The 20,236-nt window shown below is 53.0% G+C and overlaps 1 protein-coding gene across 1 annotated transcript; it reads right to left on the reverse strand.

The window, feature by feature from the left end:
• Nucleotides 1–1,247: 1,247 nt before the first annotated feature.
• Nucleotides 1,248–19,683, reverse strand: GDF6 (growth differentiation factor 6). Its single transcript, XM_060610959.2, has 2 exons — nt 19,209–19,683; nt 1,248–4,388 (listed from the first exon to the last, which is right to left on the reverse strand). The coding sequence occupies exons 1-2, from the start codon at nt 19,630–19,632 to the stop codon at nt 3,424–3,426; spliced, it is 1,389 nt and encodes a 462-aa protein (XP_060466942.2). The 5' UTR covers nt 19,633–19,683; the 3' UTR covers nt 1,248–3,423.
• Between the last annotated feature and the right edge of the window lie 553 nt (nt 19,684–20,236).

The raw sequence follows: 20,236 nt of genomic DNA on the forward strand, positions 1-20,236 counted from the left end.
ACCTATCTGTAAATTGACCATTATTGTGAGAACCCACTCACAAAACCACACCCAGGCAGTTCCAAAAAACTGCAGAGACACTGCAGAAACCCAGCAATGACCTAAACTACGGGGTTTCCCGGGGCAAGCCTAAGCTAAGAACTCACTGAGCTTTGCAATCTGTACCCACATTTCAGCTTCCCCCACCCTAGCAGTCACACAATTCACATATTCCAAACCCGCACGCAGCGATGGTCGCCCCTGTGACAGCTCACCAACCTCCAGAATTGTGACTAATTGCAGATTCCCCACACTGACATTTAGGCACCAACCAGAGAGCAGGTAGATGAGGTTGGGGGAGAATTGTATAGGGGTTGATGCCTCAGGCTCTACAGTCTGAAAGAAGTAGGTTTAAAACCTCAGTGCCATGCCCTGGCTACATGACCACTGACAGGTTGCTTAACCTCTCTGCACCTCAGTTTCCTGGTCTGTAAAATGGAGATAAAAATGATACCTAGGGGCGCCTGGGTGGCGCAGTCGGTTAAGCGTCCGACTTCAGCCAGGTCACGATCTCGCGGTCTGTGAGTTCGAGCCCCGCGTCAGGCTCTGGGCTGATGGCTCGGAGCCTGGAGCCTGTTTCAGATTCTGTGTCTCCCTCTCTCTCTGCCCCTCCCCCGTTCATGCTCTGTCTCTCTCTGTCCCAAAAATAAATAAAAAAAAAAACGTTGAAAAAAAATGATACCTATATCATGGAGTTTCTGAGGGGTTTAAATGAAATAATGCACATACATCATTGTGCCTGACCTACAGCGAGGGCTCAGACTTGCACTTGTGTGTACAGCAAGTACGAGCCTGATTTACAGTAAGTGAACAGAGAACGTCTCATATCTTCTGCTTGCAGTATGCCATACATGAAGACAGTAGTTACTGACATCTTGGTGGGCTTAAATAATTTACAGCCTTTTTCTCAACGTTAAAGAGGCCAAGAAATAATCCCAATTCTTATTTGGGGTCTTGAGATGCTGGAGTGCATTACAGGCTTTATCAACACTTTCTAAGAGTTGACGAGGATTTGGCTTTAATCTGGTAAATGAAAATTTCACGAAGAGTCATGGAAGAGTTATGAAGAAAAAGTGCAATGCTCTAAATGATGCACTTTCAAATAACCAGTGCCTTTCCAGACATTCAGTCCCATACTGGACCAAAATACCACTGACAACAGTTCCGTGAGAAAATGATTTTTCTAAATAGATCCATATAAACCAGGCTGAGTGATTAAGGGGGAAAATGAGTTTAATAATACAGTATTAGACTGCGTATCATCCAAGTAAAGTGTACTGTAAAAAATGTTTTGAATATAAAATTGACCTCCGGTAACTTTAGTGTTGTAAATACTTGTATTATAGTGAGGTAGACAGTTTAAAAAAACTCTCCATTAGACAGACTTAAAATTTTGTAATAATATTTAAGAAAATGATAACATTATGAAAGAATGAAATATCTGATTAATGCGTAACTTTGTACAACTCGAATATAAACTTTTAAAATATTAGAAACTATAACATTTGAGTGCATATAAGGTTTGTACATTAAGATGAATTGCATGCTGTCCATTTCCCCTTTGCACTTTCAGCCACCTTAAATAAACAAATATATACAGCCGTAACAGAACAACAGTGCATCCAAAGCAAATGTGCATTTTAAATTATTTCTCCTGGCCAAGTCTTTTTTTTTTTTTTTTTTTTTTTTTACTTAGCATTTTATATTAGCATTTTTTAAAACTCATTCTCACCCTTTCTTGGACAGTTTGTAGTTCTCTGAACCAAACAAGCAACAGGTTTAGATCGAGAGAGAGCAAAACCACTTAGGAAAAAACAAAAACTTTTTTTTTTTTTTAATGGTTGGTACAAGTTCCCTTGTTTAAACCATTTCATGGTCAAAGCTAGGAAGGAAACTAATGCTGCAAAGGGCCTACATATGGGCAATGTTTGAAAATAATACTGGTGCAGGCTGGGGGAAAGTTCATGTTTCTGACAATCTGGGAATGGTATTGAAATTGTGTTGTGCTCTCTCCTGCTTCCTTTCGGAAGATGAATACCGCCCCTGCCTCCTCCCTCACTGTCCCTTCCCCATCTCCCACTCCAAGCTCAATGTAACACTTAGCTCTTTTCACAGTTTCTCATTACTAAGTTTTAAAAACATTGCCTAACTGGTAATTACAATCTGAAACAATTCTTTTGGGGGAGCCCTGGGCTATTGCTGGTTGGTAATCTTTCAGGAATGTTAGAGAGAGGGGAGAAAACATAGATTTTAAAGAAATCTACGGGCACAGGGACCTGTGTCCCCTTTCATCCTCTCTTCCCTGCTTCCGGCCTGCCCCCTTCTCCCCATCCTTCCTTGGGGCCCACGACCTCCCGTCCTGACTTCATCCTCAGCTTCTTGGCTCATTTCCCCTCCTCTGCACCTCTTACCTTAGTTACATAGCTTCCCGTCCCTACTCACTTTTTGTTTAACTGGAAAATCTCCTTCCCCTTAAAAGGGGATGTCTGAATTTTGGCAAATTCTGTTCAAAAAAAATCAATTAGAAACAGACACCACAGAAGGGTTTTTCCTGGGTTACCTCCAGCCTGGCTAATACACCTCAGTGTCAGCCCCATCAGAGGCAGGCCTTGTGGTTTCTCATTATCCTTCAGGGGGTTCCATTTGGACTCATTCTTGTCATTCCATCCATACCAGTCCCCCTTTCCCCTACCAGAAAAAGCAACAGAAAGGACCTGAGCCCCCTTGAGTGAGATGCCAGTTGCCAGCTCCCTCTCCTGGGAGAGCCCAGGGCAGCCAGGTATAAAAGCAAGTTCTTCTAAAGCTAGGGCCGTTCCTGGCTTTCCTGTTCCCGGTGCCAATTCCTCTATTTGAACACTCTTCTGCTTGGGAGGTCACAAGGCATAGGCTAGGCCATGGCCAGAAAAAACAAACAAACAAACAAAAAACCCACCTTCTTTACACGGATAGAAAACAATCAAACCAAGATGTGGTCAAAGGTGATTCTTCCTCCCACACTGTTTCTCTTCTTAAGCTACAAAATTTTCAATCCTTGGAGCGGTTGAGAAACAGGTATGCGTCTCCCCGCCCCCCACCTCCTATCAAAACCTGTGAGACACACAAGGAAATCCAAAGCCACAATAATAAAGAAAAAAAAAAAAAAAACTAAAGAAATCCTCCTTGGCTTGTTTTTCCAGGGTGGCCAGGCGAGGTGTGAAAATCCGTATCTCCCTCTGGGCTGGCAGGTGGAAGGTTCTGGGAAGGCTGCGCTCCCTCTTCTCCCACCGGGCTGCATGTCCAGGCTGTTCCCCCACCCTCTGCCTCCTCCAAGGCCAGCTCCAACTCCGCCTCTCTTTAGTCAAGCCTCCCCTGCGGTCAGGGGCCAAGGCAGCAGGAAAGGCGCCGCTACCTGCAGCCGCAGGACTCCACCACCATGTCCTCGTACTGCTTGTAGACCACGTTATTGCCGGCGTCGATGTACAGGATGCTGATGGGAGTCAATTTGGTGGGCACGCAGCAGCTGGGCGGGGTGGAGCCGGGATCCATGGAGTTCATCAACGTCTGGATGATGGCGTGGTTGGTGGGCTCCAGGTGCGAGCGCAGCGGGAAGTCGCACACGCCTTCGCAGTGGTAGGCCTCGTACTCCAAGGGCGCGATAATCCAGTCGTCCCAGCCCAGCTCCTTGAAGTTCACGTGCAGGGGCTTCTTGCTGCAGCGCAGCCTCGACTTCTTGCCATGCCGCTTGCCGTGGCGGCTGGCGAATGCCGTGCGCCGCCGCCGGCGGCCGGGTGAGGGCAGCCAAGGCCCGGCGTCCGGGGCGCCCGACGGCGGCGGCCACGACCCCTCGGCGCCGGCGCCCGGGCCCGCGACCTCGGCCGAGCCCAGCTGCTCGCGCATCTCGGCGAACAGGTTCTTGCGCTGGGATCTGGTGAACACGACGAGCAGGGCGCGCTCCTGGGGGGGCCGCACCCTCCGGCCGAAGCCCAGACTCCGCAGGTCCGGGGGCGGTGGCTGCTGCTGCGGCCCCGGCGCGCGTGCCTCGGCCTCCCCAGCTCCCGGCTCGCCCCACGCGGCCCGCAGCTCCAAGCACAGCTGCTTCCAGGGCTGCTGGCGCAGGCCCTGCCACACGTCGAAGACTTCCCAGCCGGCCCGGGGCGCCCCCTGCGGGTCCAGGGTCCGCGCGTCCAGCAGCTGGGGCGACAGGCAGGGGAAGAGCTGCACGTGGAGCGGCCCGGCCGGCGGCCCCCAGGGCGCTGCGGGCGCCTGGCGAAAGAGCCGCAGCTCCGCGCCCACCAGCTCTTCTTTGTCTGAGAGCGTGGACACATCAAACAAATACTTCTGTCTCCGGAGAGGAGTGTGCGAGAGATCGTCTGCGAGATAAAAAATAATTACAGTCAGTTTCACTTAAGGGGGAGATCAGTCCGGTGCTCTGCGGCCGCCCCCGGGAGGAAAAGGGCGGGGAGCGGGGCAGGCCGGCTGGGAGTCCAGCTCGGCCAGCCCGGGGCCTGACCACCCGAGCTCCCCGCCTGGCCGGTGCGCAGCCAGAGGAGGGGGAGCATCGGGGCAGGCCCCCCTCCTCCTGTCAGCCGGGGGCTCCCAGGGCGGAAGTCGTTGGCTGCCGGAGAGGCGGCGGTGGCGGCGGCCTCCCCGGTTTCCCCTCCAAGGAGCCTGCGTAACCACTAATGTGCCCTTTGTGGTCGTGGACCTGGGCCGCGCTTCCCCTAGACCTCCTTTTGGCTGGCTGGCTCGTTCTCATCATTCACGTCTCGGTTCAAATGTCACCTCCTCCGTGAGGCCATCTTCGACCACCCTGATCTAAAGTAGCCTTCCTTGGTCACTATCACAGGACCTGGCTTATTATCTTCCCGGCACTTAGCATTATCTACAAACACTTGCTTATATTTGTCTCTTTAGTGGTCTTTCCCAGCAACATCCTGCCCCCCTCCACTGACCCATAGGAGCTAGGACCATGTCATGTCCATCTTGCTCACCGCAGCCGGTGCAGCTGTGCCAGCTGGAGTACATGCTGGGCAATAAGTGAGAAACGTAGCTATTCGCATTCTGGGTGCCCATTATAATCATCTAGAGAAGTTAATAATTACCAGTGCCAGGGCTTGCTTTAACCAATTGCATGAATATCTGAGGGTAGAGCCTGGGTACTGGGTTTTTGTCAGGTTTGTTTGTTTGTTTGTTTGTTTGTTTTTAAGCTCCAAGACGATTTGAAGATGCAGCTCTAGTTTAGACCCACTGGTCTGGGGGGATGTTGCTGCCTATTAGACAGTTTTGCTGAAGCATTTAGGCCCAACACAAAGCTGACACATTGAAGATTGACTATATGATCTGTTCCTTCCTTCCTTCCTTTCTTCCTTCCTTCCTTCTCCTTCCTTCCTTCCTTCCCCTTCCTTCCTTCCTTCCTTCCTTCCTTCCTTCCTTCCTTCCTTCCTTCCTTTCTCAAATTCGCCTACCATTTTAACAACAAACAAAAGAGCAATGAAGCTTTCAGAAGTCTGCAGGGGGCAAAGGAACAAACACACACACCAGGCATCTATCCATTAAGAAGATCCCTCAGTCAAAGAGAAATACACCAGTAAGGAGAATACCTCAAACACACACACACACACACACACACTCTCCCCTTCACCCACCCACCCAACTTGAAATCTTCTTGCTTTGCAACTCATCTTGAAGATTAAATTTTTGATTACAAATAAGAAAAAGAAATTTGGGGCACATGATGGCAGGGGGTGGGTGGTGGGAATAACAAGCTTTTAAAATCCAAGATGAATTCTTTGGGACCAAGGCACAACTTGACTTCTTTTTTGATGCATTTGTGCATGAAGCCAACCCCACTTCAATGTGCAAGGCGGAAAGTTAACCAGATTTTCCTGGGCTGCCTTCTCATAAAATATTTACAACCCAGCAAATACAAAAATCCCCAAAGCCCCCAGCTTTCCCCAGAAGCTAGTAAAGTTTGGTTCGATTTCAATAGTAAAAGCGTCACTGGGTCCTGGGTCCGACCCTCCCTGCCTATCCAGATGTAGCCCCAGGGCACTGGGTCTGGAGCCTCAGCCACACCCAGTCCCCACTCTAGGCTGACTGCATGGCTGGCTACCTCACTCTAACGCACAAGTCCTGACCTGAGATGGAGCTGTGGGAAGGGTTAGAGAGGTGAAGAGGGAAAAGCTGCTGGAGGCGGTTGATTTATGGAAGCCAAGACCTTCAAACCGGCCAGGGTCACATTAAAATCAGTGGGAACTCAGCACACTTTCTTCTCCTCCTTTAAAGAAACCTGTGTCTGACAACCCTCAGCCACCACCCAGATCTCTGGACCTATTGCCTTAGGCTTCACTTTCTTGCCTCTCATATTTCTCTCTCCCTAAACTAAGGGTGTGATGAGATGGACAAACAGAAGGCATTTGCTGCACCAGCTAAATATTGTGAGGGCTGATGTATTTTTCATCCTTACTTTATCCACAAACACAGACCAGTTCTGTAAGGTAGATATTCTTATTGTTCCCATTTTACAGGTGGGAAAACCAAGGTTTGGGGAAATTAAGTTAATTACCAAAGTCTGACAGCTAGTAAGTGGTGAAGTTGAGATCCAGACTTAGGTCTGTTTAATTCCAGAGTTGGAGCATTTAGTCCCTAAGCCCCATTGCCTCTCCATTGTAGTCCAGGTACTAGAGTTTAAAAGCAACCAGGAATGGCTGGGGTATAAGGGATGGGGGGATACAGTCCAAACTGTATTTTCAGGGCTTGCTAGGAATAAAACATGGACTCCTTAAGGAAATCATTTCCATCCCTGCTTACATAACTCTTGAGACAATTTGTCACTGGCTGGAGAGCATAGAAAGGTGCAAGGGGTAATGATTTATTTATATATCTCTCATGAAACATGGAGAAAGCAGCCTATTTTGTTTCTACTCTTTTTTTTTTTAAGTGTGGGCTAATAATGGTTAGTCTGCACAGCTGAATTACTTTTCTCTAGTTCTCAAGAGGTGTCAGAACAGAGGAAAGCATCTGTAGAGAGAGAGTTCTACTGATTGTGCAGCCTTGGGATTTCTGATGGTCTTTCTAGCAAGATCAGCCAGCTCTTAATCTTTCCAGGGCTCAGGGAAAGAGTGCAAATGGGGGCTTCAGTCTAACCTGCTCCTTTCTCTTTCCATCGCAGCTCCAACAGCCTCACCTGCACCAATGTGGACTCCCTTGCTCACAGGTGCAACAGGTGTAAGCTTCCAGGCATATATCTGGGGCAGATACACTCTTAGGAGGACAAACCTAATGAAGAAGTTGTCCAGGCGCTTGAAGGGGACTCTGGGCTAGTTGGGCAAGAGCTCTAAGGTTCAATAACCACAGTAGAATAGTAGCTCTCAAGGCCACTAAACCTGTAGAGAGGCCCCTTAAGTCTGCACCATCAGCACCACACAGCGTCAAGCTTCTTAGAAATGCAAATTCTCTCAAGTTCCAGAGGTTTCTTATGGAGCCTAGAAAATGCATCTTTCTGAAGCTCCCAGGCAATCCTAATTCTGCTGGTCTGGGATCTCACTGTAAGAGCCATGAATCTACATGAGCATGTCCCCTTGGCTCCTTAGATTCCCCACCATGTGGGGTGGGGCACCACTGGAGGTGAGGCAAAACAGGGTCCTCCAAAGCACAGGACCCAGGGCAGACTCTAAGGTCGTACTCACTAGAACCAAGTCACTATTCTTCCCAGCTCCTTTTTGCCCCTCACAGCCACCCCCACATTTTTGGTACTCTTTCAGCTACATGTACTCTCACTGGGTCTCCAGAACCTCTAACCCCTGAACAGAGGGTCCGAGAAGGTGGCTTCTCTGTGCAGCTCTCCTACAGACCACATTCCCCACCTGTCTGGACCTGCTCTGGGGCCATGAATCACAGAAATCGCCCAAAGGAGGCATCCAACCTGGGGAGTGCACACACCACCATCCCCTGTGACCCTGAAGACAATTTGACTGCTGACCTGGCATCAGAAAGCCTGGCCTTGCCGTCATGGCCACCTCTGGGTAGGAAGCCAGCCCTTCACACTCCCTTCCCACAAGCCTCCTCTCCCACCAAGTCCTGTATAAATGAGGACTGATATCACCAATTGACCCTCTCTCCCATCCTCCTCACTAGAAACATGAACCTTCCCTTCTGTTTGTGGTACTTTCTTACATCCTGGGAGGGAATCCTAAGGTTTCCACCTTTAAATTGAAATCAATCAGTAATCATGGGAGCTTTTTATTTTGCTTTTAATTTGCACCGACCTGGTTTGTTACAGCTTGGCTCAGACTCCAGTTTACTCGGTGTTTGTTGAGTATTAGACGTACAGACCTTTCGAGTTACAGTTGCTGGATTTGTGCCTATCAACTTTCCCAGGTGGGTGGATGGAGGAAGGAGGGGGAGGGGAGAAGGAGAAGGGACAAACATCTGTATACTTGAAGAGAAGTCTTCATAAATAGGTCAGCCGTTTTTGAGTTAAGAGCAAGTTGGTAAAAGGCTGAGGACACCTCAAACATGTACATCTAGTGTGGAATTTGACAAACAATTTAAAAAGGAAACAGATGAAGGCACAAGAAAAAAACGAATCACTTGCAAGGTAGGGACTGTAATGCCCATTTTAAATTAGAAAACTGGCCTAGAACGGTAAAGTCATCAATGCGGGGTCGCAGTCTCAGTACGTGGCCGGAGAAAGCTAAGAAACAAACACCAGATGGGAAAGGAAAGGTTGCCCACAGCACCAAAGACCTGACACCCAAGAACCTGAGCCCCAGGAGGGCGGCCTCGTCGAGGGACTCCAGGCGGCAGGAAATGCGCCCCGAGGGTCCCCCAGGGCTACTCACGCTGGGGCCAGCTCCGCTGGGCCACCCAGTGGAGAGTTTCTGAAAACCCGCAGTTTCATTTGGTTTGGGGCGGAAAGCTCACACACTGCATTTTTTCCAAGACATTCCTGAGATAGGTACACAGCTTGAGGTCCCGCTTGAGAGTCCTTGCGGGGATTTTTTTGTCTCTCGCCCCTCACCCTTCCAGGGTGCCCCCGCGGCTCCAGCTCTCTAGGCTCCTCAGTGCGTGCCGGGCTCTCGTCCTTTGCATTTGAGGTGACCCTAGAGGGCCCCACTCGCCTCCACCCGACACCCCGCCACGCGTCCCACCCCACGTCCTCCAATGGTACAGATCCTGCGACTAGGCAGGGGCTCAGAAAGCCGAGATGATAGTGGACTTTCCCACCCCCACTTCCCTAGGTGGGGTAGGGGGGAGTAAGAAGGGGCGGGATAGTCACCCATCTTTACAACTAAAACTCCAGACGTCTTTGCAGCTAACCCTTTCCCCCAACCCCCTCATTTTTTGGCCAACAGCCGCACTGAACGCGTATGGGGCGCGCCTTTGTGGCAGGCCAGTGCTTGGGCTTTGATGGCCTCTGTCCCTGAATCCTCACCGCTGGCGGTGAGACCCGTTCGACTTTACACTCATTTATGGATGCAGAAACTGGGATTCTATGAGTTATCTTCACTTGCCCAATGCCTTGCCACTAGTAACGGACAGGATCTGAAGGTCTTAATTCTATCCGAGGCCCTCAGACCTGTGGCCACGCCTCTTCCAGGGCACTCGTTGGGCGGTGGAGCAAAGAGGGAAGAAAGACACGCGACGCAGATTCATCACCGATGCCATCAATTCAAGGCGAACTGGGTTCCCCAAGGATTTTTTTTTTCCTTTACTAGAAGGAGGATCTCCAAGCAGGAATTTCACGGTTAGATTGGAAGTCACTTGCTGCCTAGTTACTCAGCTTCAGCACTGCCTGAGGTGCCAAAGTCGACAGGTTAGAAACACAGCCAGATGAACAGGGTGAGTAAAAATGAGCCACCAGCCCTCTCTCCTGGGGCGTGAAGGCCTCTGAGTAATTTGTGCTCCAACGATTACCCTCTCCTGGGACACAGTAATATCTTGAGCATCCTCCTGTATTCTTGTCCTGAGTCCTGCCTCTGTTGAGATTTGTTGCAAACTGCTGATCTCACGAAGCCTCCTCACTGAGGTGCAGATTCAAGAGGCCATCCACGCAATTCACCCTCCATAGGGTGCACTTGCTTGACCATCCAGAATAGAAATCATGATAGCAAACACTATCTATTGTGCATGATCTAAATCCTTATAACAACTCATTTAAGCCTCAAAAGTAACTATGAAAAAGAAAAGGATATCACGAGTATGCTCATGTTATGGACCAGAAAGCTTCACATGCAGATTGCTGAATGGTAACTTGCCCAAGATACTAAGAGGTAAACATGGCCATCTGGGTCCGAAATCTGTGCCACCACCCTGGACATCCTAGCCCTTGATCTCTGTGTCTGGTAGAAACTCTGAGAAGGCTCCTGCTCTTTCATGCAGCCCATGCCTGGGGGAAGAGCATCGGTCTCTAGTCTCTAAGAGTAAATCACTTCCTAAACAGCAGAACTGAAGGGATGTTAACAGTTGGACTTTTGAAAGAGAACTTACAGGGAAACAATTCTCTCATCTACAAAATGAGGATAACATCAACTCACAGAGTCACTGCGGGAGGGGTGGCAAATGAGAAGAGTAGGAAAGACATTTATCTGAAGACGCATGTGAATGTTAGTTACTACTGACAATGTGGAATTAGCACAAAAGTCTAGAGTCTAAGAGACATAGATTTGAATCCTGACCTGTAACTTAGCGGCTGGATGACCTTGGATACTCTAGGTCGTATAATCTCTCCCAGCCTCATAGGCCTCATCTTGTAAAATGGGAGAACCACCCCCCACCTTGCAGAGTCATTGTAAAAGTCAGAGTCAAGCAGCCAGGGCCAGCTGTACATGACACACAGAAGCACCCAATGAATACAGCCAAGATTACTGTAACCACCCAAATCAGGTAGGCAAAAGATGCACCTGCACTCCTCTTGGCCTTCTTTGAGGAGATGCAGTCCAATTGTTTCCACAGGATTTCCAGAAGTGAGTGAAGGAGAGGTGCTGGGAGGAAGAGAGAAGCAAGGGCTTCCAGCTTCTATTCATCTGAGGTCCAGTGAGGGGCAAGGCCTATAGGGGTTGTGGCTTCACCCCCATCACACAGACCCTTTTCAGTGCTCCTGTCATTATGTCCCTCCACCACCAAGGTCTCTCTCATAACCTCCAGGTGGGCAACCAACCTCCAGCCAGAATCTCATCAAAGATAGGTCTCTCCTAGCAGGTTCCCTCCTCTGTGGGTTCAGGACCAGTGCTGGCCCATATGCCAATCCTGGCATTTGGTTCCTGGCTGGGCAGACCCAGCCCAGACAGGCCTGGGGGTTAGTAGCCTTCCCCACCCCTCACTTCCCACTTTGGAGCCCTTTTGTGGGGCATGATCTGTCCACAGAGGCAATCAGGGTGGGGATGAGGGTGATCTTCACAGGGCAAAGAGCCAGGCACATTTGGTGGGGAAGAGGCCCAGCCACTGAGTCACCTGAGAAGGCTCTATAGGTCGGTGTGTGTGTGTGTGTGTGTGTGTGTGTGTGTGTGTGTGTGTGTGTGATCACCACACACAGTCAACCATCTAGCTTCTCTCTAGATCTCTTGGCTTCCCCAGTGTTTTCTCCAATAGCTGGCCCAGAATTTGTCAGCTTGTTTTCCTCCTTTCAAAGACCAGAGAGGCCTCAGGCGGGTCCTCCACGGAATCTTCAGAGGCTTTTCCAGCCTCTCTCCCAAGCCTGGCCGACTGGCACCCTCCTCCCTGCAAAGAGTCTGGGCCTTGTAAACCCCATACGATTCAGCAGGTCTGGTGGCCAGCGGGGATCCCACAGAGAAATCCCAGTGTTCGAGTACCACACTTGGGTCCAACGTGAGGAGGGGGAGGGAAGGCGAACCCTGAATGCCACCCGACTGAACTTTGAACTTCCAGCACACCCGGAGCCTCAGCACAGCCTTCAATGGCAGAAGGTGAGGTTCTGGCGGGAGAAGGCGGCCAGCCCTCCCCGGGAGCACTGGGCACTGCGCACCCCCAGCAGGACTCGGAAGGCAAAGAAGCTTCAAGGAGAATCCTTTCATTTCTCTAAAATGAAATGGATTCATTTGTAAAGTGGTGTCCAAGGACTTAGTGCAAATGCTCTTGGCTACGAGTTCTTGAGAGGGGTTCAAGAGCCAGAGATTCAAAGCCTAGATCAAGAACACTTCACAGGCGTCTCTTTTCACTGCAGTCTCACCCTGGTCTCCCAAAATCTTAATTTGACATCACTGCAGATGAAATCCAGACGGAAACTTGGTACCATTCCCTCATGCTGTAGCTTTTGTCCCCAACTTTCTGCGGAGTCCTGCCGTCCTCCGCAGGTCACTGCCCTTCCCTTGGAGTTGCGCACGCAGGGCCCGGACCGGGTTGATCTGCCAGGGGCCGCCCTCGCTGCCCTGTTGACCAGCAGGGTCTCTGGGAGCCCACTGGAGTGACACAGACCCAGGATTGGCCAGGAGGATGAATTGCCGACGTGAACCAGCTTTCCCGGTTGGAACATGATCGGGCCTTTTGATTAGAGAATTTTGAGATCAAAAGTAGAAGAAAAGGTTCCATTTTATTTGGTTTCTCCTCCCTGACCAGTTCTCAGGTTGCAGGTGTGGAGAGGGGTTCCAACCGGCGTGTTGTGCGGACAGGATAGGACCTTCGGCGTCCAGGGGTCCTGCGTAGGAGAAACCTCAATGGTGTGTCTTCTTTAAAGGGTTGGGATCGTGGAAACTCTGCTCCAATGAGTTTACCTTGAGCTGACTTCCAAAATAACGTCGCACCAAAATGAGATTCGCTGTGGCAGCTATGGACCATAGACCAACATCATTCAATTTCCCTCCCCACGGGGCGTAGGAGCAACAGTTCTGTGAAGTGGGATGAGGGCTGGACCATCTTGCAAAGCCAGATTTGCAAAGCGGGCGCAAGGATTCTCTTTGGTTCTCACGTTATTTAGGGAGAGTACGGGGTAGGGGGCCGTATAAACCACCCGTGATCCCAAAACCAACCCTCCGCGCAGCTCCTGCCCCCACTTTCCGCTCGGCTCACTCAGCTCCACCGGCGTCCGCCTGGGCCACAGGCCCGCCCCTCTCCTCTCCAGCACGCCCACTACCCGGTCCCTAAGCCGAGCTCCGCCCCCAGACACCCCGGCCACTGGCTGCGCCGCGCGCGCTTCTCCGGGAACGCTGGCCAGCGCGGCCCGCCGCCCGCCGCCAGTCCCTCCTAGCTCCCGCAGCTTCTCACCCCACGCCGACCCAACCCTCTGCCCCCAGCAGCGCTAGTGGACGGTCCTGGAAGGCAGGGAACAGCAACCCTGGAACTCGTTAGGCCTACGAGGCCCGATTTCATTCCTGTAAACAGAGGGCACCACTTAACTGCCATTGAGCTTAAAGCCAGGGCTTTGAAGGGAGACGGGGGTAGTGTGGGGTGCTTGATGCCCCCAGCCACGAAATGACGCGGAGAGCCACAGTCCCGCTTGCCATACGTCGCGGCCTCCGCTGGGATACTGTCCCCAGATCTAGACAGCATCCTTCGACCAGGGTTATTCTGTACCAGAGGACTTATTGAATTAGTGCCCTTCACTTCCCTTAAAAGCCCCCCAGGGGTTATTGTTGATTTGCTCTGCGTCGTTTAAAGCACGCAGCAGTCCCGGCAGAAAGCAAACGTTTTCGTTCTGCCCTCTATCTTTTTCCCGCCCCTCCGTCCCGTTCTCTTCTCCTTCTCCCTACACCGCCCCAGAAAGACGACACCAATTGCTAGGAGGTGTGCCGCCAGAACCCAGAGAACTGAGACTGGGAGAAAAAACCGGTTGCGTTAGGACCTCCATCTATGCAACGCCCGCGTTCCCCGCGGGTCCGGGCGACGCGCAAGCGCTCGGGTCGCAAGGGGGGAGGTTTCGTGTCTTCTTTCAGCTTGCGGAAGGGATTCTCAAGGCCTGTCGTGGGCTGTGGCTTAGGTAACTTGTTTTTTGGTTTTTGTTTTGTTTTGTTTTGTTTTTGTTTGGTTGGTTGGTTGGTTGGTTGGTTGGTTTTCTTTTAGCGTGGAGGAAAGGCAAGGATGTTTGGGCACGTTTTTCGATCCCCTCCCCCACCAGCAACTCTATCGCGCAAACTCGAAGAGCCCAAGAGCCTCCCGCGCCGGGGAAAACGTTCAGTGTCCCTGTCAAATTAGCCTCCCCTGCAGAGGAAGCTCGCCCAGAATTCTGGCCACACTCGCACTCTCGCTGCAGAAGACACTAGGTGTTCTTAGCTTACTTGCTAAGGCGGCCCTTGTAAGAGTCTTCAAAGGCCTTAGGGCCTTAGGGAAGGGGGTGACAGTAACTGATATTTAACAGCAAGCCAATGGCTTAGGTGTTTGTGGTTTGTGGCCTTGAAAATGTTTTAATCCTTCCCGCCAGAAGAGAGGAACAAACTTCTGCTTTAAAGCTTCCTTCCCTCACCCTCGGCCTTTTCCCAGGACCTTCCAGTCCACCGGCCTGGTAGAAGATCATGAACCTGGACAGCAAAGCAAACCCCACGCGGACGCTCACTCGGGCGCACCCTCACGCGCACACTCTGAACGCTCAGCAATCCTTTTCCAAGGCTGTTCCCTCTTTCCGGGGAAATAAAGCCTAGATTGGAACCTTCTGCCGGCTTCCTCACTTGGCCGTCTGGTCTGCATTAGTGTTTTTATAAGGGACTCAAACAAATCGAATACAAGGTCACCAAATAATTAACAGTTGTGAATTCCCTCCGTCCCCATTAAAATACTTCCCTGCTTATATTTCATTTTCCGTTTGCCAACGACAACAGGGTCGGGGCAAAAGCGCTGCTGCGTTGATTACGCCACTCTGCGGCCCAGATCCACCCAGAAACTCGCTGTTTTGCATAAACATGCTGTGCCGGACAAACTTCAATCTCGAGGGAACTCTGCAGCTCTGAGAATGCCCTCCTCGCGGCCCGGCTATCCCCACAATTGTCCTGCCCTGCCCTCTGATAATGGAGACCCACAAGGTAAACCAAGAAGGCAACAGTCAACGGCAGACTTTCCAGCGATTCATTTCTAGGGTGTCAAGTTCCTCAAGGATGTTCCGATCTCATTTTTGGTTTTTAATCTGTCCCCTACCGCCGCCTTTCTGAGAAGGCTATTGTAACAACCACCACCACCACCACCAGGGAAAAAAATTTTTTTTTAAAGAGTCTTATTTCCAAATCATCTGGAAACCAAACTTACAGCAGTATTCCTAGACTCATTTTGGTTTCTTCCAAAACCAAGGGGGAGGTTTTTTTCTCCCCTTGTTTATGTGGCACTTCTAACTACAAAGCTGAGAGTTCCAGATTTGTTTCTCTTTCTCTCATCCTCTATCTCTCAGCCATGTTGAGTTCATAAAAGTTCTAATTGTCTCCCTTTCCCAGGCCCCAGGACTCCAGTACTAGTGGCCTTTGAATGGTTATATCATGTGCTAATTGCAATTTCTCTGTATCCAAACTGATCTATTCTGATCTTATGACTGCACCAGCACAAACGTGCAGTTTCCATCTCTGTGGATCCAAAGTCATTGCAAGAATTTGTAAACATCAGGGATAATGTGGTTTGTGCCTTTACAGAGACTACAAAGCACAGCACAGATTCAGACCATCAAATCCAAAGATCTGCTCCAACTCCAAACTGGTTCTTAGAAATCATAGAATATTAGACCGGGTGGCAAATCTGCCCCCCTCCCTTTTTTTGTTCCCGCTTCCTGCCACCATCCTTTAGAAACTTTCTCACCCCTTATCCTATCCATATAGTGTCATCGTTAAGTACGCAAGATCTAGAATTGGATGTGTGTTTCACCCCTCACTCTGTGTGACCTTAAGCAACTTGCTTAACCTCTCTGTCTTCCTTAATTCACCTGTAAAACACTGTTTATAGCACTTTCCCCAGGGATCGTTGTTAGAATTAGATGAAATAATTCAGGTAATAGATTTTAGCACAGTACTTGGTATACAGTAAATGCTCAATATATGTTGGCTATTATTATCACCCCTAGATGCTGGAAGAGCAAACCGAAAGGAGGGACCTTTTTTTTAAAGTTGCAATCAGGTCTCCTCATTAGGTGTGTGTATGGGGTGGGGAGAAGGTGGCAAGGGTGAGGTAACAGAGAACGTGCTATCTTTATAGACCCAAAGCGCTCTTCATTCACTTCCGAACGAATTTATCCCTACTCGCCCACTCTTAATCGCAAGCTTGAGGGGTGACTTTTGAGGTTCCGGGGTTCCCGGGTGAGGAAGGCTTTTTACAAATACTGTAGGTAAGTAAGGAGTTCCTGCCTCCCGGACCGGCTTCAGGACTCCTTGCATTTTCTTTGCTCCTCCCCCTGAGGGACCCTGCAGCTCCAAGCCAAGCCTGCCGCATTCGACGGCGATTTAAACATCCCCGAGGCAAGGCGCCAAGTTAGCGCGGCGGGCCCAGCTCTCGGCTGGCCGCTGCTCTCTCCTACTTGCCCTGCCATCCACGGGTTGGGGGAGGGGATGTAGCAGGGTTTGGCGCGGTTCAGAGTCCCCACGTGAGAGGGGCGGAAGTCCTCGCCAGGAGCCGGGGATGCGCGGCTGGCGGGTCCCTTCCATCACGGGAGACTAGACACCGTTTGATGTGTTATGACATGAACCCTCAATTAGATCGCTGAGTTGAAACACTCCAATCAGGGGCCCGATGCTAAGCAAGCCCCGGAAGGTCCAGCCCGAGGTCACCGCCGGTGACACATCAAATCAAAATCAGTGAGAGGGAAAGTGAGGCTTTCCCTTTATCAAGCTGGCGCTGTAGCCCGCAACGCAACCCCTCCTCTGCGCGCCCCCTCCGGCCTCGAGCTCCGCACGCCTTCGCCCCCGAGCGGCGTGCGACGAGTCGCACAGCCTTCCCAGTCAACTAACTGCCTTTCTTCGCGTTTTCTGGGAACCTGAGAGAGTGGAGGAGACCGCGCCTTCGAAGCTGAGGTCCAAGTGGTCACTCCGCGTCTCCTCCGGCTGGGGACCGCGTTCCAGAGTTGAAGCCGACGTCTGGGTCTTGGTCCCGCTAGCCTGGAGACCTGGCTGGGGAACAGAGGCCCCCAGGCCTGGGCGCGCGGCCAGTCCCTTTCCCTACCTCCGGCGCCCGGGGCGCCCAGTGCGGTGCCCGGGGGGAGACTGCAGCGCCAGCAGTGGAGAAGGGAGGCCGCGTCGGCGCGGGAGCTGAACCCTCCAGAGACCTCCCACTCCTGCCTGCACGCCACAGGCTTCGGTAGACACCTCCCGACAGCCTGCAGGGTCCCTTGGTCCCGGGCCAAACTCGGAGGGCGCAGCTTACGAGTTAGGGGTGCCTGCTTGGGGGAGGGGCGGAGACTCTTGCCACTTCCTTTGGGGAAAAGAAAACAGGCGCCCAGCCTCCCGCCAGCCTGGGCCTCCGGGATTTCTTCCCCTGGGAAAAGGCCTCTTAAGCAATTTTCTCTGAGCTTCTTTAGTGTCCCCACCAGGGAAGTGTAGGGTAGTCTTTGACTAGGGTAGCAGAGAAGGCGGACGGTAAACAGGATTTAGAGGGAGGGAGACAACAGACGCAGGGAGAAGACCGGGTGGGGGGAGGGGGCGAGCTGCGCTGCCGGCACCGAGGTTGGGGATCCAGTTGCAGCGCTACGAAGAAGCCACGTGTGTCTGCAAAGGTGACTTTAGTAGCCCTAAAATCACCATAAAATAGCCGGCGTTAATTTGCTGCCTGGACCTTTCAGCAGCTCATGAACCTCGCTGACCTCAGCTGCAGCAGCGAATCCAGCGTGGGCAGGAACCCTGGTCTGCAAGGAAGGTGGCTGCAAGGGTGGAGGCTGGGGTCTGAAGCCCGGGAAGAGCCCGGGGCTCGGGGGCCGTTAGCCTCCTCCGAAAAGGTCCGAGGACCTGCGTGTATTCAAGGCAGGCCGAGCGGAGCAGCCCTGTCCGCCTGAACCCTGGCGCTCGCGGGTTCCTGAGCGACCCCACTTTCACTGACCTGGAAGTAGGAGGAGGGGAACCGGTCAAAGCCGCGGAGCTAAGTCTGGGCAGGATGGTGGAATGGATAGCTGCCCCCAAATCTCGCTCTCTTTTACCTCCTCCTCCCTTTCTTCTCGACTCCTTCCTCCCCTTTCCCTTTTCTTTCCCTTTTCTCCCCTCCTTTCCTACCTCCTTCCACATTATTGTCTCTTTAGTTGCTGAGTTCCTGGTGCCTGTGGATCCCTCCTCAGTTTCTGGGGGCCATGGGGAGAGCGGGGTTCTCTTGAAGGCACTCACCACGTGGGCCATCCCAGGTGGCAAGGAGCTGGTGCACGAGTTTCCGCAGGCACCCACTCATGCACCCACGCCCTCGGAGGGGACCACGAATAGGGCCCCTGGGAGAAGCTCAAAGAGAGGAGCGATGCCTGGCCGGGAAAGGTGGATGAACACATCCATGCACCCATATGGATTAAGTACCAACAAACCCCAAACTTAGTTGTCCTGCCCCTGCCCCGCCCTGCCAGTTGCTCGCGGCTGCCTTAGCAGAAACGACCAAGTTGACGCCTCGGAGCCGCAGAGAGCACGCTGCAGGAGCAAAAACGCCCGAGGGCGCGGGGCTCCCTCCAGGCTGTTAATACCCCCCACATCCAGCGCTGGGGTGAGCTGAGAACCCTTGCTGCGGCTGGGTCGGGGCAATGCCAGACGCCGCTCAAGGACTCGCTCCTCCGACCGCGGGACTTGCTTCTGCCGGCTTTTCCCGGAGCGAACGGGAGCTCGGGGCTTTACAACTGCTCACTCGTGCCCCAGGGCCCTCCCGGTCGGCCACCACAGCTCAGGCCTTGTACCGCGCACCACGCACACCCCGAGACCCCGTGGCAAGGGTGCCGTCAGTCCCCGCCGCGTCCCCTCTCCAGACCCAGTGATTTGCCTGCCACCTCCCGTCCTCCACGCTTCCTCCACCAGCCACCAGACGAGCGGCCACCACGCTGCTTTCTGCAAAAGACAAGAGAAAGAAAGACGAGAGAGAAGGAAGGAAGGGAAAGGAGGAAGCGAGGAAGGGAGGGTTGAAAACTGGAGTCAAATCTGCAGCTGCAGTCACAAACTTATTCGGGCTTGAGAAAAACAATTTAAGAAAAGAAAGGGGGAGGCGTCCAGAGCGGAATGGTAATTCACAAACGCAGCCTCCTGCCAGAGCCGAAGCAGCGCCCTGGCTGCGGAGTTCCAGGGAGAGAGGAGTGGGGCGTCTTCTTTGCCACTTACCTAGTCCCCTGTCTACAAAGCTAGTGATCGTATTAGCCGACTTGGAAGACTGGAAAAAGCTGGCGTTGATGCCCAGCTTCTCGGCGATGGAGTAAGTCCTGTAGATTGACAGCATGTACTCGTGGGGCACCACGCGTGGGCCCCTGCCGGGGGGCTCCTGCGCTTCGGGCTGCTGCGGCGGCCGCCGCCGGGGCTCATCCTGTGGCCGCGGTTGTGGCTCGTGGCGCTGCTGGGGCTCCCCGGCCGTGGCACTGTCTCGTGGCGCCCGCGGTATCTTCCCTTCCTTGCGGCTTCGCATTCCCTTGGCGGAGCCCAGCTCCGCGGACGACGAGGAGGATGAGATGGAAGCCTGCTGGAAACCGGGCAAATCCCACAGGAAACTGATGAGGAAGACGGCCGACAGCAGGACCCTAGGGGTATCCATGGCGAGCGAGTGGCAGCGTCTCCCAGAGAGGCGGCGGCGCAGGGCGTGAGGGGCACGGAGCGGCTGGACAGCGGCCGGGGCCCGGCTCCTCGCGCGGACTCAGAGTGCAAGGAGCCGGGTCCCAGCCACACAAACCCCGGCCCTGCCACGCCCCCTCCCGCCCCTCGTCGGGAGGGGAGGGGTGGGGGGAGGAGGGGAGCGGAGGGTGGGAGGAGAGGCCGGTGGTGTGGCCAGGAGGTGTGGGGGAGAGGGGCCGCGGTGTGCCGGTGTGGCTGGGAGACGCAGCGCCCCCGCGGGACGCGCGCGGGGTTGCCGGGCGGCGTGCGCAGAGCGGGCCGGGAGCGCTGGGCCAGGGAAGGCGGGCGCGGTCGCCCGGCGGCGAGGAGGCCAGGAGCATCCGCAGCGCCAGAGTCCCCCTAGCACCGTCGGAAGCTCGCCCCCGCCCCCTCACCTCCCCTGCAGCGCAGCGCGGGCGCTAAGTCCTCTCCCGCTGCCTCCACTGTTCGGGGAGCAAGCGGCCCCGGAGGAGGGAAGCGGCGGCGGCGCCCCCCAGAGACTGCTCCCGGCAGGCGCGTCTGCAGCGGACTGCGCTCTGGCTCTGGCT

The sequence above is a fragment of the Panthera onca genome, chromosome F2 (assembly GCF_046562875.1).
Source record: "Panthera onca isolate mPanOnc1 chromosome F2, mPanOnc1 haplotype 2, whole genome shotgun sequence".
Lineage (NCBI taxonomy): Eukaryota > Metazoa > Chordata > Mammalia > Carnivora > Felidae > Panthera > Panthera onca.

What these genes read in the sequence shown, in the direction of transcription:
- GDF6 (XM_060610959.2), bottom strand. Translation starts at nt 19,632, where the DNA reads ATGGATACCCCTAGGGTCCTGCTGTCGGCCGTCTTCCTCATCAGTTTC. An exon ending in CTTTGTAGACAGGGGACTAG is followed by an intron (nt 4,389 to 19,208) that starts GTAAGTGGCAAA and finishes TTTATCTCGCAG; the next exon opens with ACGATCTCTCGCACACTCCT.